General features: G+C 38.0%; 1 protein-coding gene across 1 annotated transcript in view; it reads left to right on the top strand.

Moving 5' to 3' along the window:
• The first annotated feature begins 6425 nt into the window (after positions 1-6425).
• Wnt6 (Wnt oncogene analog 6) overlaps positions 6426-15269 on the top strand; it is a 43454-nt gene continuing 34610 nt past the window's right edge. Inside the window, exon 1 of the mRNA XM_089740490.1 lies at positions 6426-6756. Coding sequence (XP_089596616.1) covers positions 6695-6756 — 62 coding nt within the window. The 5' untranslated portion in view covers positions 6426-6694. The remainder of the gene's footprint in view (positions 6757-15269) is intronic.

The following is a 15269-nucleotide window of genomic DNA, read 5'->3' as shown; positions in this document are numbered from 1 at the left end:
TTACTCCACACATCCATCGCAACATTCGCATCTCTGCTGCATGCAATCGCCTTTCATCCGCCACTTTTGTTGTCCAACAAGCTGATCCATACAAGACGGTAGGCCTTATTAAGGTCTTATGTATCTTCCCTTTTAGGGGAAGAGGATGGGCTTCAGTAACCACTTAATACCAGGTGGGCTGAGAACTCGTCCACCCATGTAAGCAATAAAAAAAATCTATCCAAACCCTTTCACCTTCGACTCTTTCACACAAAATCATTAATTCTGCGCGGCACTTTATAATTCTTTGTAAAACACTATATATATGGAGTAGATTATTTTTTATAGGAACACAATTAACGGATAATATCGGACAATATGCATGCATCTTTTAGATAAAAAAAGGTTTGTGAAACAAACGTGTTGCTGGTTCAGTAGATGTACAAAAAAAGTACCTACAATACAACACATGCAATGAATATAAATGCATATTAATAAATCAATTCTTCAATATCACCAAGAGTCCTGCAAGGTATCTCTCGTTGGCCTCATTACAATTTACAAAAGCACTATCCGTCCTAAAATACGAAAAAGTAACATTTTAATAAAATGCAAATAATCATTTTATCGCGTCCGTCAAACAATCGTATACGCTTTTGTTGGAGCGCTTTGAAGTATCCGTGACGACCGCAGCTTTTCCTTTTGAACCTGAGCTGATGCTGTAAACAGTTTAGTTGAACTAATAATATTAATTTAGGCCGGCAGTACGATAAGTGTTATTACGTTGTCAGAAGATTATGACGGAATCGTTATTTTAAAACTACCCTCGCACGCATGGATATTGCTATTGCTATTGCTAAGCAACTACAAGAGATATTACTTTCATTTGTTGATATGTTGCTTCTATGCCGTCTACAAATATATTACCCCCACGTGCATTTAGAACCGCGTATGTGGCCAATGTGGCAAATATGGCGTAAAATATGTAGATGCGTGAATTATATATGGACGAAAAACGAGAGAGGCAGAATAAGAGAGAGAGATTATATTGAATTAATTGTTATCTTGTAAATATAATAGCAAAAACGTTAGTCGACCACACGGAGACGGTAGAGCTGGTGGTAGGACCTCTTGTGAGTCCGCGCGGGTAGGTACCAACACCCTGCCTATTTCAGCCGTGAAGCAGTTATGCGTTTCGGTTTAAAGGGTGGGGCAGCCGTTGTAACTATACTGAGACTTTAGAACTTATCTCAAGGTGGGTGGCGCATTTACGTTGTAGATTTCTATGGGCTCCAGTAACCACTTAACACCAGGTGGGCTGTGAGCTCGTCCACCCATCTAAGCAATAAATAAAAATAAAAAGCTGACAGCTACCTCGGACCAAGAATTAGTCTAGCAATTCAAAGGGGGAACGCTGCCAGTATCATCGGAAACTTGCCTAAAGGGACTCCTTTTAATAATATATTTTAGTTATTATATTATATTTTTTAAGGTTTTTAGTTTTAGTTTCATTGTTCTAGTATATATTTTATTTTTATTTTAGTATAAATAAATTGTACATGTTATGAAAATATGAAATATGTAAATTCGAAAATGACTGTTTTTTTTGTATATACCTAGTCAGGTCATAAGTATTGTCACACAGTAAAAACTTTTCTTTTAGAATGCTGGCCACAAAAAAGTTTATTGAATTCGAATTGTTCATGAAAATAAAAATGTATACTTTTAGAATTTTACTCATTTTTAAATATGGAGTGGACGCTTAAAGAAGACCGTGTTGCAGTTATTGCGTTGCATCGTTGCGGTTACGCGCCAATTCAAATTTTTAACATACTGTAAAATTTGAATATAACCAAAAGATTCGTTTATCGTACCATCAAACGATACAATGAAGACTCTAGTGTAGATGACAGGTCAAGAAGTGGTCGCTCTCGGTCTGTTAGGACTCCAGCAGTGATAAAAGCTGTGAAGGCGCGAATTCAAAGAAATCCCAAACGAAAGGAGAAACTGTTGGCCCTTCAGATGGGGTTAACCAGAACCACGGTGAAAAGAGTGTTAAATGAAGACTTAGGGCTTCGGGCATATCGAAGAAAAACAGGACATCGTTTGAATGCTCGTCTAATGGACCTGAGACTGAAGAGATGCCGCGCTTTGTTGAAGCGGTACGCGGGAAAAAAATATCGGGAAGTTCTTTTTTCGGATGAAAAAATTTTTACCGTAGAAGAGAGCTACAACAAACAAAATGATAAGGTGTACGCACACAGTAGTGAAGAAGCGAGCAACCGTATTCCGCGTGTCCAACGAGGTCATTTTCTATCCTCGCTCATGGTATGGTTGGGAGTTTCTTATTGGGGCTTAACAGAGGTACATTTTTGTGAGAAAGGTGCAAAAACGAATGCAGTTGTGTATCAAAATACAGTCCTGACGAACCTTGTGGAACCTGTTTCTCATACCATGTTCAATAACAGGCACTGGGTATTCCAACAAGATTCGGCGCCAGCTCATAGAGCGAAGAGCACACAAGACTGGCTGGCGGCGCGTGAAATCGACTTCATCCGGCACGAAGACTGGCCCTCCTCCAGTCCAGATTTGAATCCGTTAGATTACAAGATATGGTAACACTTGGAGGAAAAGGCGTGCTCAAAGCCTCATCCCAATTTGGAGTCAGTCAAGACATCCTTGATTAAGGCAGCAGCCGATATTGACATGGACCTCGTTCGTGCTGCGATAGACGACTGGCCGCGCAGATTGAAGGCCTGTATTCAAAATCACGGAGGTCATTTTGAATAAACTTTAGGGTCATAAGAATCTATGTTTTGTTAAGTTCATTTTGGTATATGAATGATTACATAATGAATAAACTTGTTTCAATTATTTTACATTAAACATGTGACAGAATTTATGACCTGACTAGGTACATATTGATTATTGAACTCGATTTTTTTTTTGAAAGTGGCATTCGTGTTTTAGCGTCGATGGGCCTGTATCAGGTGTGCCGATTAGTCGACAATGTTACGGCCCGCCTGGTGTTAGGTTCTTAACTGAGCACATAGACATCTACAACGTAAATGACGTCACTTACCTTGAAACATGAGCTCTAAGCCCCAGTTTCATAGCACAACAGCTACCTCGTCCTTCAAACTGGAAAGCATTAGTGTTTTGAGGCAGAAATAGGCAGAGTAGTATCTACCCATGCGGTCTCACAAGGCGTCCTACCACCAGTAGTAGGACTGGTGGTTGTTTTTTTTTATATAGCTTATATGGGTGGATGAGCTCTTGACCCACCTGGTGATAAGTGGTTTACCGGAGCACATTGACATCTACAACCTAAATGCCGCCACCCACCTCGAGACACGAGGTGTAAGGTCTCCACGTACTTACCATGCGGTCTCATAAGAAGCCCAATGAGACCACCAGTACAATCAGTATATTTTGAAAGCTTGCCTATTCTTACCGTGAAAGTCCTGCCTTCGTTAATGGGGGGTGAGGCAGTTAAGCAGACTGAGATTTTGACGAAATGTCTCTACGCCAGCGAAGTCGTGATGCACAAGGACTATAAAATTACTTAAAACCAGGAGGATATTCGTTTGACTTACATACCACATTGAACTTAAGGGTTCACAAAATTAAATCGAAATTCCGTTGCACAGACCATTATATTCGAATTAATACGTGAAGCAAAAACTTTGTAGGTATCCCTTTTTACGAAAATTGCGCGGACGGAGGAGTATGAAATTGAATTAATGCTAATTTTTTTTTTAAATAATGCATAAAAGATACATTAAATCAATAAAGAAAACATTACACACACTACATACCATGTATTTGACGCACACACGCATGCATACTATTTATTGTCAAACTTTTGTTCTTGGCGTCTTTTGTCAAATTGAGAATAGATTAAATATTGTTTGCCTTTGTTAATATTTTTTATAGTGTAGTCTTGGCGAAATTTGTGATTATAGAAATATAAAATACAATCATAATAGTGTACAAACTTACAATTCCAATTAATTATAGTCGAATTTCGACTACTGCGGGACCTCTAGTATTCGAATAATATGTTTAAACGGCAACAATCACAACAATTACACTTACTTTAAAAACCAAACTACGTATTATCAGCACACTAGGTTCATACATCGCGTGTTTAAAGCTGTTTGCATGAATAATTTTAGGTGGGAAACAATTTGCAATGATATTAGTTAATTTTATAATGTTTGTATAGTTTTTTTTCTGTAGATAGAAGAACTAGTTTTTTTTCCTACTTATTCGCTGGTAGCCTAAGAGGTTATTCCGGTTACGTCCGGATGGGTAGGTGAGCTCAACGGCTTAATCTGAGAGAATTTGCTAACACTACTACGTACTGGTGGTAGGACCTCTTGTGAGTCCGCGCGGGTAGGTACCACCACCCTGTCTATTTCTGCCGTGAAGCAGTAATGCGTTTCGGTTCGAAGGGTGGGGCAGCCGTTGTAACTATACTGAGACCTTAGAACTTATATCTCAAGGTGGGTGGCGCATTTACGTTATAGATGACTATGGGCTCGAGTAACCACTTAACACCAGATGGGCTGTGAGCTCGTCCACCCATCTAAGCAATAAAGAAAAAAAACACTAGCACTATCAAGAGCAGTGCTTCGCAGAATCTACTACCGGATCGGACTCGCGACCCACTGAGAAGATCCAGCGAGAAACTCAGTGGGCTGTGTCTATTGATTAGTTCGCTCGACGAGAGAGCCCGACGAGGACGGTGTCCGGTATTTGAGAGGCCTAAAAGCACCGAGAGTGAATCTGGGAGATCCAACATAAAATGTTTCGAGTGAAAGCGGCTTTGCATTGACCCGTTGCGGTAGGATAAGGGGAACTAGAGTTAGCGGAGTTCATCGAAATCATAGCTTGAAGATCGATGCCTATCTTCAAATATGACGCTTAAATTGTCGAAGAAAATTGAGAAATTCAGCCCGATGTCTTTCCTATATTAATCACAATAATTGATCCAATTTTATTGTATACTAGCGACCCGCCCTCACTTCGCTTCGGGAACATTCAATTTTATTATTAATACTAGCTAGTCTAGCCTAAGTTACTCGTTATATCATCAGCTACCTATCAGTGAAAGTCCCGTCAAAATCGGTCCAGCCGTTCCAGAGATTAGCCGGAACCAACAGACAGACAGACAGACAGACGGACAAATATTGTAAAAAATGTTATTTTGGTGTATGTATCGTATATATATTCATATGCATGTAGTAAAAAGCGGCTATTTCCTTTCCTTCTCTTCCTCCTATTTCAATATTACAAACAGACACACCAATTCTATTTATATGTATAAATTTCCGTGCCGCAATGACATAAAGCCGTCTCAATCTTTTCCCCCGTTTAAATTGGTTAATATATTCAACACCAATTTCATCGCACACGATCACCAGAACTGAAACAAATTCATAAAAACGCTGCAAAATCCATGTGGAGTAATAAATACAAAATTTGTTTATAATTAAGAACGCTTCTTACTTTAAAAGTGTAATAAAAGGCGCCTATTACTCTGCGATTGTTTTATTTGAGTAAACTTGTTCAATGATTTTGTATGTTTACTTTATAATGATGTATGCAAGCGGCGGTTGGTCGGCGATAAATCAGAGCGAATAAGTCGATCTAGAACTAATCGAAGTGGGCTTTACAAATAGGAGGGAGATATGAATTCAGTCTGTTTGTTGCACGTTTAAATATAATACGACTAAGAAACGAGAGACGTATATTTCTGAGCAAAATAAGGTCCGGTTTTAAATGAAAATAGCTATAGTAAATGGCGTATTAAAAAAAAAATTAAGATATTTTCGTGGTAGGTCTAAAATTTTGTCCATATAAAAAAAAAAAAAAACAATTTTATTGACTTATTTTCATTTGACGGTTTTCCTTTGTGCTAAAAATTGGTTAGTTTGTATTTAAATACACATTCATATTTAGTTTAGTTTAAAAATTATCCACTGAAATATGTAAATGTCATATCACGAAGACGTGTTGCAGCGTCAGGTGTAAGTACACGAGGCTTGTTTGTTTAACACAATTAGAGTTTCGCACGTGTAGTCTAATTATAGAATGATCCGGCGCTCCTCACTGTCCATCACTAATCAGGGAATGTCTGGTTCGTATTAGATCTGCCCTAACCAAAACTAAACAGCTTTGCATCCGGACCGATTATGCATTTCTCTTTTAAATCGTTCTATTTAAAACCCATGCGGGACCCGAGTGACACATTGACACGTATTCAATTAATTACACCGTGTAACTGGATTGTCGATTAATGAACCGCGTAGCGGCGACAATTTATCGTATCGCCCACACGTGTCTGCATATTGCCGTATCCCCACCGAATTGTTAATCACGCGAAGCCTAATCCGCTAAAATCTTAGCCAAAATAGCGCGAAAATCGGTTTTGCGCTGCGCGTGCGGCGGGGTGGGCCCAGGTGAGCGTCAGTCCGCGCCGCGATCTCCCGCCGAAAGGGATCCGTGTACGTGACACGCCGCGAAATTTCGATAGCGTTTTGAAAATCGTCGATTCGTTTTCTTTGTAAAAAAGAATTTTAAGAAAAAAAAAACGAACAAAAATCGACAGGTTTCGTTGTTAAGGAAAGAAAAAAATGAGATATCTTCGCCTCGACGACTAGGAGTACGGTTATGGTTGTAGATAAAAGGCAGTGATGTCTGACAAGAGATGCGGCCTGTCGTTATCGCCGCTTGTCTGCTGCTTCTCGCGCCCATCACGGATTCCTGGTGGTAAGTTTCCTAAGATACTTTCACCTAAGATACTTACACCATCCGTACTTTAGTTTCTGCATATTTAATTGAAAAAATATTGATTTTCCGTTACATTACATCGTTCATTAGCCGTCCAAACTATTTTTAAATCTGAATATCAAAGATTTTAAAAGTTTAAGTCGCCTATGTGCACTTGATTTAATGAACACGAAAAATTAAAATTTGACATGTTCTCACATAAAATAAATTAAATCAGTTTACCGTACTTCTTGAATTACGAAACTTAATTGCTTTCGTCAAAGCACTACCGGCGTTTAAAATCATCTAAACGCAATGAAAAGGAAAGTGATGATGACATCATTTCGTTTCCATACTTGGGTATATACATACATTATATACGTTTCTAAATAAAGACTGAATATAATCGTTTTATACTTTAATAACACGCTTTTTCTGTTTTCCGCTTCGAAATGTATTAAATATATATATACTTTTTAAGGAATTATATTTATTGGCCGGCTTTAAGCGGAAAGGTACGTTGAAAATTTATTACTTTCATTTTCATGGAATTTTGTGCGTTTAGAACCGCGTGCGTGGGTCAAATAGATTCATGAATAGAGGGAAAGAAGAGAGAGATTAAATGGATTTAATTATCTATACTAATATTATAAAGGGGAAAGTTTTGTTTGTTTGTTTGTATTGAATAGGCTCCGAAACTACTGAACCGATTTGAAAAATTCTTTCACTGCTTGGAAGCTACACTATTTCCGAGTGACAGGCTATAATCTTTTTTGAAAAAAATTAGGGATCGTGACTAAAACTCCAATAATGTAACCCAAGGTGTAAAAAAATTTCCTTAAATATTCTTTACATCGCGTGCCCTGCGACAACTATTAATGATAGGATAAAATAATGTATTAGGGCTTTATAGAGCACATCATTATTTACAAAAAGTGTCGCGACATATTATGTCTAACTGTTTTAGTTATACCGTAATAAGTGTTCTTTTATTTTAATAAAATAAAACAACGTCAAATATCATTTAAATTTTTGTTAAAGACTGGAGTGTTAAGTGTGGAGTTATAAAAACACGATTTGAAAATTACTTGATCAATTTTTTTTTAAATTTACACTATCTCTATTATTATTTTCAAAGCGGAATTCACATATGAATGTCCGGAGCTGAATCCTGAAGGTGTGCCTCTCACCCACCTTAAAGCCAGTAAAAAATAACATGGAAATTCATAATATGAAAACATTAAAAAACTTACTTAACGAACTATCATCATGTTTTCTAATAATCGAGGAGGTATTAATTTCGCGAGAATATGGGCATTTTATCTCGCTAATTAAGAGAGTTGTACAAAAAGCCTCGATATTCTTATCTTTACTGCAAAACGCCGCTTCTCGACTCGTGTTTGTGGAATTAATTGATTTTTGCATATTTCGGCTCCATGGTCGATCAAACGGCGCATAAATTAATACACATTAATAGAAACAAGTATCACGAGAGCAGATCTAATTTGATGAACAGTCGTAATTTCAATATAATTTCGACCTCAAACCGTGGCCCGCGGCATGTACTATGCTTTCACCTCTATGGATTCCGGTAAATACTCAAGAGTACATGAGACGCCCATAGTTAAAAACAATATTAAATTCGAATATAACCTAAATTTCATACCGAAGTACTGGACAGAACAGGACAGAACTTGATTTTCAAAAGTTGACTGAACGTAATTTCATTAAATGTGACGTCATTTGGGGCCACAATAAACGACAAGTGTGATCGGTGGTTACAAAATGCCAATTGTATTATTGGTTATTTATTGTTAATTTATAAATATTTTATTGAAAAAAGCGACTGTAATTACACTTTATCTATACTAACTGCTAGCTTTAGCAATTCAATGACAGTGGATCGAAGGGTGTTAAGGGTGGTTCGTATCTTAAGTACGGGGTGTTAAATCTTACAAGCGTGCCCACCATTTGTTTCCAATTCTGCCTCGGAACCTTTACACAAGTGAAACTGTATACAAATGTACTTGGTATTCATCATAAAACACAAGATACTTAATATATGTCTTAATCTCGCTAACGACATTTTTAATAATAATCTGAATAAATACAAGTTACGAATTATAACATTTGAGCCCTCGGTGTATCGAGCAATTACATCCGCCCTGTGGAAAACTCTTCCCTTTATCGTTACTTCCAAACAAGCAAAAAACTTTGAGCACATTTCGTAGGGTATACAATCTATTATCATCATCTCTGGTTTCCAAAACAATTCTATCGATAATAAATCGATTTAGCACCTTTTTAAATCGCCGATTATTTCGATTGCTCCGTCTAAACGGATTATAAATGCTATTTAAACGTAACGAATAGACAATGGGTAAATCATTGCGTTGTACACAACGAGATGCCGAAACGGTTTTCGATCGATTGGATACGCCGTATTTTACGCGAAAACCGGCAAAATTAACGTCTTTCACGAATGAGATGCGCGGTAAACTCGATTATCTACACGGTATTATTAGCTATGCCTTTTTTTTTGTAAAAAATTTACATCCTAATCTGAATTGTTTTTTTAATTTACTTACTTGAGGTGAATTAATTTTAAATGTAAATAGGCTGTAGCCTGAAAGTATGGTACAGCAAAGTAACTGTAAAAAACTATAAGATTTTTTTTTTTTTTATTGCTCTTATAGGCAGACGAGCAAACGACCCACCTGATGGTGAGTGGTTACCGTGGCCCATGGACTCCAGCAATGCCAGGGGCAGAGCCAAGCCGCTGCCTACCGCTTAATACTCTCCACAAGCCTCGTATGAAGAAGGACATGTCATAGCGCTCGGGAAATACCGTGGAGGGGAGATCATATATAGGTTGTATTGAAACAGTTGTCAAATATGACGCGTATAAGACATAGCGATATGTACATATCGCCAGAAAGAGAGGTGACAATCTGGAAAAGCTGCTGGTAGCCGGCAAGGTATGCCGAAGAAGGCCCAGAGGCAGAACTCCAATGCGCTGGTCGTACCAGATACGCTCCACTTTCAATACTTCAGTCCACGTTGCTATCCGCACAGCCGAGGATAGGCAGGAATGGCGCAGGATAATACAGGAGAAAATTGTTAGAGGAGGCCACGACCCTCAGCATTGAGGATTATCGACGCAAGGACGAGGAAGACACAGCAGTGGTGTCTGGAATTAAAAAAAAAATCAATTCTATTTTGCACCCGTCGCTAGGACGAAGGGCTCGGCGATTAAATTAACCCACGGACACAGCCCACTGAGTTTCTCGCCAGATCTTCTCAGTGGGTCGCGTTTCCGATGCGGTGGTAGATTCCACGAAGCACTGCTTTTACTAGGGTCAGTATTAGCAACATCATCAGGTTTGAGCCCTGTGAACAAGGCTGTAGTTCTTTTTGACGTTCAACAAGTGCATACTTTGATTTAAGTGGAATAAAAAAAATTGATTTCATTTGATTTGATTTGCTACCAGCAAAAAAATAAAAATAAAGTATTTTGCAATGGGTTCTTGCATTACGTTCATTAACGCGTTGAGATATAGCGCGGGAGCCCCAGCCATTCACGAATTCTGAAGTCATCAATGCGAATGTATATTTTTTTGTGGTATGCGTGCGATATACTTACTTGTAGACAATCATTCTGCCTGTTTCGACGGCGAAGCAGTCATATATTGCTGTTATTTATGTGTTCCGGTAACCACTTAATTCCAGGAAGACTGTGAGTACATTTTACGCCCATGTAGGAACTATTTACATAAAAGACTTTGAGAAATTGTTTTTTGATGATCAGGTCATTTCGTTTATACCATACCACCGCCCTCTACCGGAGCTGAGTTTATTTATACCACCCAGAGACTCTGCGTTCATCCACAGTGCCTTATAAGATATCTTTTTCGCCATATAACATCCTGCTAGGGAATGAACTTTCCCCGTGGTGATTTCAGTGGTCTGACTATGCCCTCAAGATTGCTTTTTTTGTTTTTTTATTGCCTAGATGTGTGGACGAGCTCACAACCCACCTGGTGTTAAATGGTTACTGGAACCCATAGACATCTACAACGTAAATGCGCAACATACCTTGAGATATAAGTTCTAAGGTCTCAGTATAGTTACAACGGCTGCCCCACCCTTCAAAACGAAACGCCTTACTGCTTCACGGCAGAAATAGGCGGGGCGGTGGTACCTACCCGTGCGGACTCACAAGAGATCCTAATACCAGTAAAAAATGTAATTAGCAACGGCCACAATAAGAGGGTTATCGTGTCGCGCCGCTTTGTCGAGCTAGTGTTCTGACGCTACCTAAAGATACTTACATCTCGGTCCTAAATTTAGATCGTTGATTATGAAGGTCAACATTCCTTATGTAGCAGCGCGGTGCTCTGACGGCTCTCCTGCAGAAATGGGATTGGATAACCTGGGCAGGGTTTATATGCATGCGGGTCGCGTGAGCGAACATTACATATGTCATGATGATGTCCACGAGCGACGGTAATCGTTCTGGTGTTCGTCTAGGAAATAAAAAAGAAATATAAATACATTCGTCTATGTTATTCGACTTAAGTCAGTGTTGCGTCTCTTTATATCTATCTGATGTCGACCAGAAATAAAGTATTCGATAAGCAAAATCTTTTTTAATAATAAATACACACGTCCAGCCAACGTTTCACGCGTGCGTACCTACTCTACATTTTTTTTTATAAAACCCAATGTGATAAGAATAGATTTATTGCTATGTGCAATTAAGATATCAATTTGTTGTGCCTAATCTACTTAAGTGTACATAGTTTTTGATCACGAATCAAACTCGAAATTAACATATTATCTACTAGAACGAAAATTATCATTTTATTCACATTTATTATTGTAATCGTTATACCAACTTTACGAGCTGTTTCATTCTAAGCATCAGTGGAAGTTTGTTGAATTTAAAGTGGTTGGATATGGTCAGCTTGGAGTAGCTGTTTCGCTTAAGCCGATAAGCCTAAGCATAAAAGCTACTTTACGTATATGTTTTGTATTTATTGCTTAGATGGGGGACGAGCTCACGGCTCACCTGGTGTTAAGTTGTTACCGGAGCCCATAGACACTACAACGTAAATGCCGCTACCTACCTTGAGATATGAGTTCTAAGACCTCAGTTTTTACAGTACAGTTTTAACGGTAGTTTTGACGGCCTACCTCCAATAGTGGATAAAAAGGTGCCGCAAATCGCATTTTCAAAATGACAAAGCTTTTTTTTTTTGTTTGACAGTTGACATCTTGCGATGCCATTGTTGCCAGTGTCAAGTTTATTAAAAATACATATCTATGCATACATAATCTGTTATATGAAAAGTGATATGAAGCGTGAGCTGAAATGAAATAAATTCTCCGTAAAATTGTGATTATTTAATGAGACTTAAGTGGAATTTTTTGAGAGAGTCCGAGAAAACAGGTTCGGTGACTTAGTTCCATTTTCCCAATTCATGTACTTTCACGGATGCTGAATACTCAATAAACAACTGTTATTACACATTCATACCTGAAGAAACACTAAATTAAGAAAATAAAACGATTCATATAACCTCGCTCCCGCACGTTCCCGCCAAAATACCGTTTGTTTTTTTATTGTCTTGTTCGTGCAATAACTTGATACTTTGTATACTTGTCTCTTAGTAGTTACAACAATATAATATTAAATTTTGATGTTACATCGTATTTTCTAGAAAATTCTATTTCGAAAGCAATCCACGCGGATTCTTAATTCGAGAACAAAACGTTCATTAGCAGGACGACACGGAGACGCGTTGAAATTCACGCACACACAAAAAAAGCCAAAGAAGCATCCTCGGCCCGAGAGCTGAAACACAAAAAAGTAATTACCCACATAATAATAAAGCCTTCGACGTGAAAGCGTCCATAATCGTTGCGCTTTCCGACCATAATAATAAATTAGCAGTGCCGCGCATAAATCACACGAACATGAAATTCAATAAAGTCATATACGACGTGAACCTCCAGTGAGACTGCCTCAATTAACAATTAATCAAACCGGCCCTATAGGTTCGTGATCAATATTAAATTTATAATGATCCAGTTTGTATTGTCATTGAGATTTCATATATTAAACACCTATATTGGACTGATATTTTCCTTTCCCTCAACGATAGTTAGTACATGAGAAGATATAGATACAATCCCGGCCTTCTGTTGATGCTTATAAATGTAAAATGTTAATACGTACAAAGTAAGCTTTATATTCTATAAATATGTAACAGAGTTATACTGATTTGTTGGCATACATATTGAGAGAGCTTGGTATTATCACCCGTATGTGTTCTTATCACGCATCCTTGACTTTCAGTAGTAAAAAATAAAGGTATATTATTAATTTTTCATTTTCAATTTGGCTTTCTTAAGATTAGAATAGTTTAAGGTTAGTGAGCGTTTTATCAGATTACGGTGCCAGCAAGATTTTATTTCGTAGCATTTCTATTAATACGCTTTTTTGTACGGGACGAAATTTAAAATTGCTTTGATCAAATTTCTTGTGCGCTAGACAATTGTAAATTTGAGCACTGCTCAGGAAATGATAATGTAAAAATATAAAAAAATAATGTTATAAATGTCATACTTTATATATTTATTATAAATAAAAAAGAACACTATATTCCTAACCTAAAAGTACATGTTATTATCCGCAACATGCTACTTTATATTGAGTTGAGCAATTATAATAAGCAGCACACTTTTGAAAATAAAACCTTTTTGGAATATTTTGTTTATTATTCAGGAGATTTTGCGGGAAAAAAAAATTGTTTCATTTAACATTTCAAACAGCATACATCACATCAGGGTTCGGCCTTTGTTCTTAAGATTTTGGCTGCATAGGCAATTTCAATTACCGGTTCAATGGACAAAACGGACTAAATGTATTTACCTAATTTTTTCACACGGCTGTAATAAAAGCCTATGACTATGAGGTTTTAATACTATATGATTATAATTTTTTGCTAATAATCTAACAAATGTAGGAAGACTGACACAGAAATAGGAAGAGTGGTGGTACCCATCCGTGGGTGCTTATATGACACCTTACCACCAGTAATTAAGCAAATTATATTTTTTTGCGGATTTGATTTTTATTACATGATGCTATTTTTTCGCCGTGTAACTTAAGCATGAACATTTGCTATGTACACATTTCATTACAAAAATTTGTACCTGCTCTTGGATTCGAACATCGGTACAGTCGCATCGCTCGATACGAATACACCGGCCATCTTATCCTTTAGGCCACAATGACTACAAAACTTCGATAGATACAAAAAAGCACAGTAACGAGAAATCCGTCTTCCAAACTCTAATTAAATTTTACAATATCTGAATCAAAACTAAAGGATCAAGTTTTTAATTTTAGCTATTATACCTAAACGCTTTTTGTTGAGCGCTAAAAATGAAGCTCGATTTAAATAATTTTAGGTTGCAGTCCAAATTATAGTCATTAATGGTACAGTAATAAATTGTTTGACCTAGATTTTGGTTTAAGAGTATGTATTTTTATCCAAATTTAAAATGTCCGAAAATCTTTGTTTTATTCTAGAAATATAGAGGCTTCTTAACATCATCATACTCGTACAGACGTCCAATGCTGGATGTAGGTCTGGTCTATGGTTCCCATGATGGCAGATCCCAAACTGCGCCCGTCCAGGGGACCGCCGTGACCTTGAACAGGTCCACTTTTTATGCTATTCACCGATTAACTTGATCGAATACAGAGCTGCTTTAGGAGTTAAAATCGCCTGTTTTTTTTTCCGGCCGGGCCGAACCTCCTACAAGGGGTATAATATGGGACTTGACGATTTGCAAGGTGTTGGGAGCAGACCGCGGGCCCAAGGAATTTTAGGACCCTACCGCACTAAACGACTCCCCTGTATTCTTACACCTGACGTCCGATCTCCGTCCGGGGTCAAAACCCGGTTAGAGTAGGGGGGGGGGAAAATTGCCCGTACCCTAACTTCATACGTCATCATACGTCATACGTCGATCGGTCTATATTCTATATTGCGTACTTGACACGAGAAGTTTTGAAACAAAATATTCAAAACTGAAGTCGGGTCAGTGAAATTCATAGATTTCCAAGCTGATGTTGATCGACGATTGATGATCAGTACCCGCGAATCGAACAGAATGTGGCAGGTATAATGTAGTATAGCTCTTGACTTCGGAAGCACAAAATGTTGTTTTTATTATTATTTTTATTTTTATTGTCCTTGTAGGCAGTCGAAGATACGGCCCAAATAATGGTAAGTGGTTACCGTCGCCCATGGACTTCAGCAATGCCAGGGGCAGAGCCAAGCCGCTGCCTACAGTTTAATACTCTCCACAAGCCTCGTTTGAAGAAGGACAGGTCATAGCGCTCGGGAAACACCGTGGAGGAGATCTCATTCCATAGCTGGATGGTACGTGGCAAAAAAGACCTCTGGAAACGCACTGCGGATGACCGCTCCAAGTAG

The sequence above is a fragment of the Bombyx mandarina genome, chromosome 04 (assembly GCF_030267445.1).
Source record: "Bombyx mandarina strain Sakado chromosome 04, ASM3026744v2".
Lineage (NCBI taxonomy): Eukaryota > Metazoa > Arthropoda > Insecta > Lepidoptera > Bombycidae > Bombyx > Bombyx mandarina.
This window is presented reverse-complemented; position numbering and strand designations above follow the sequence as displayed.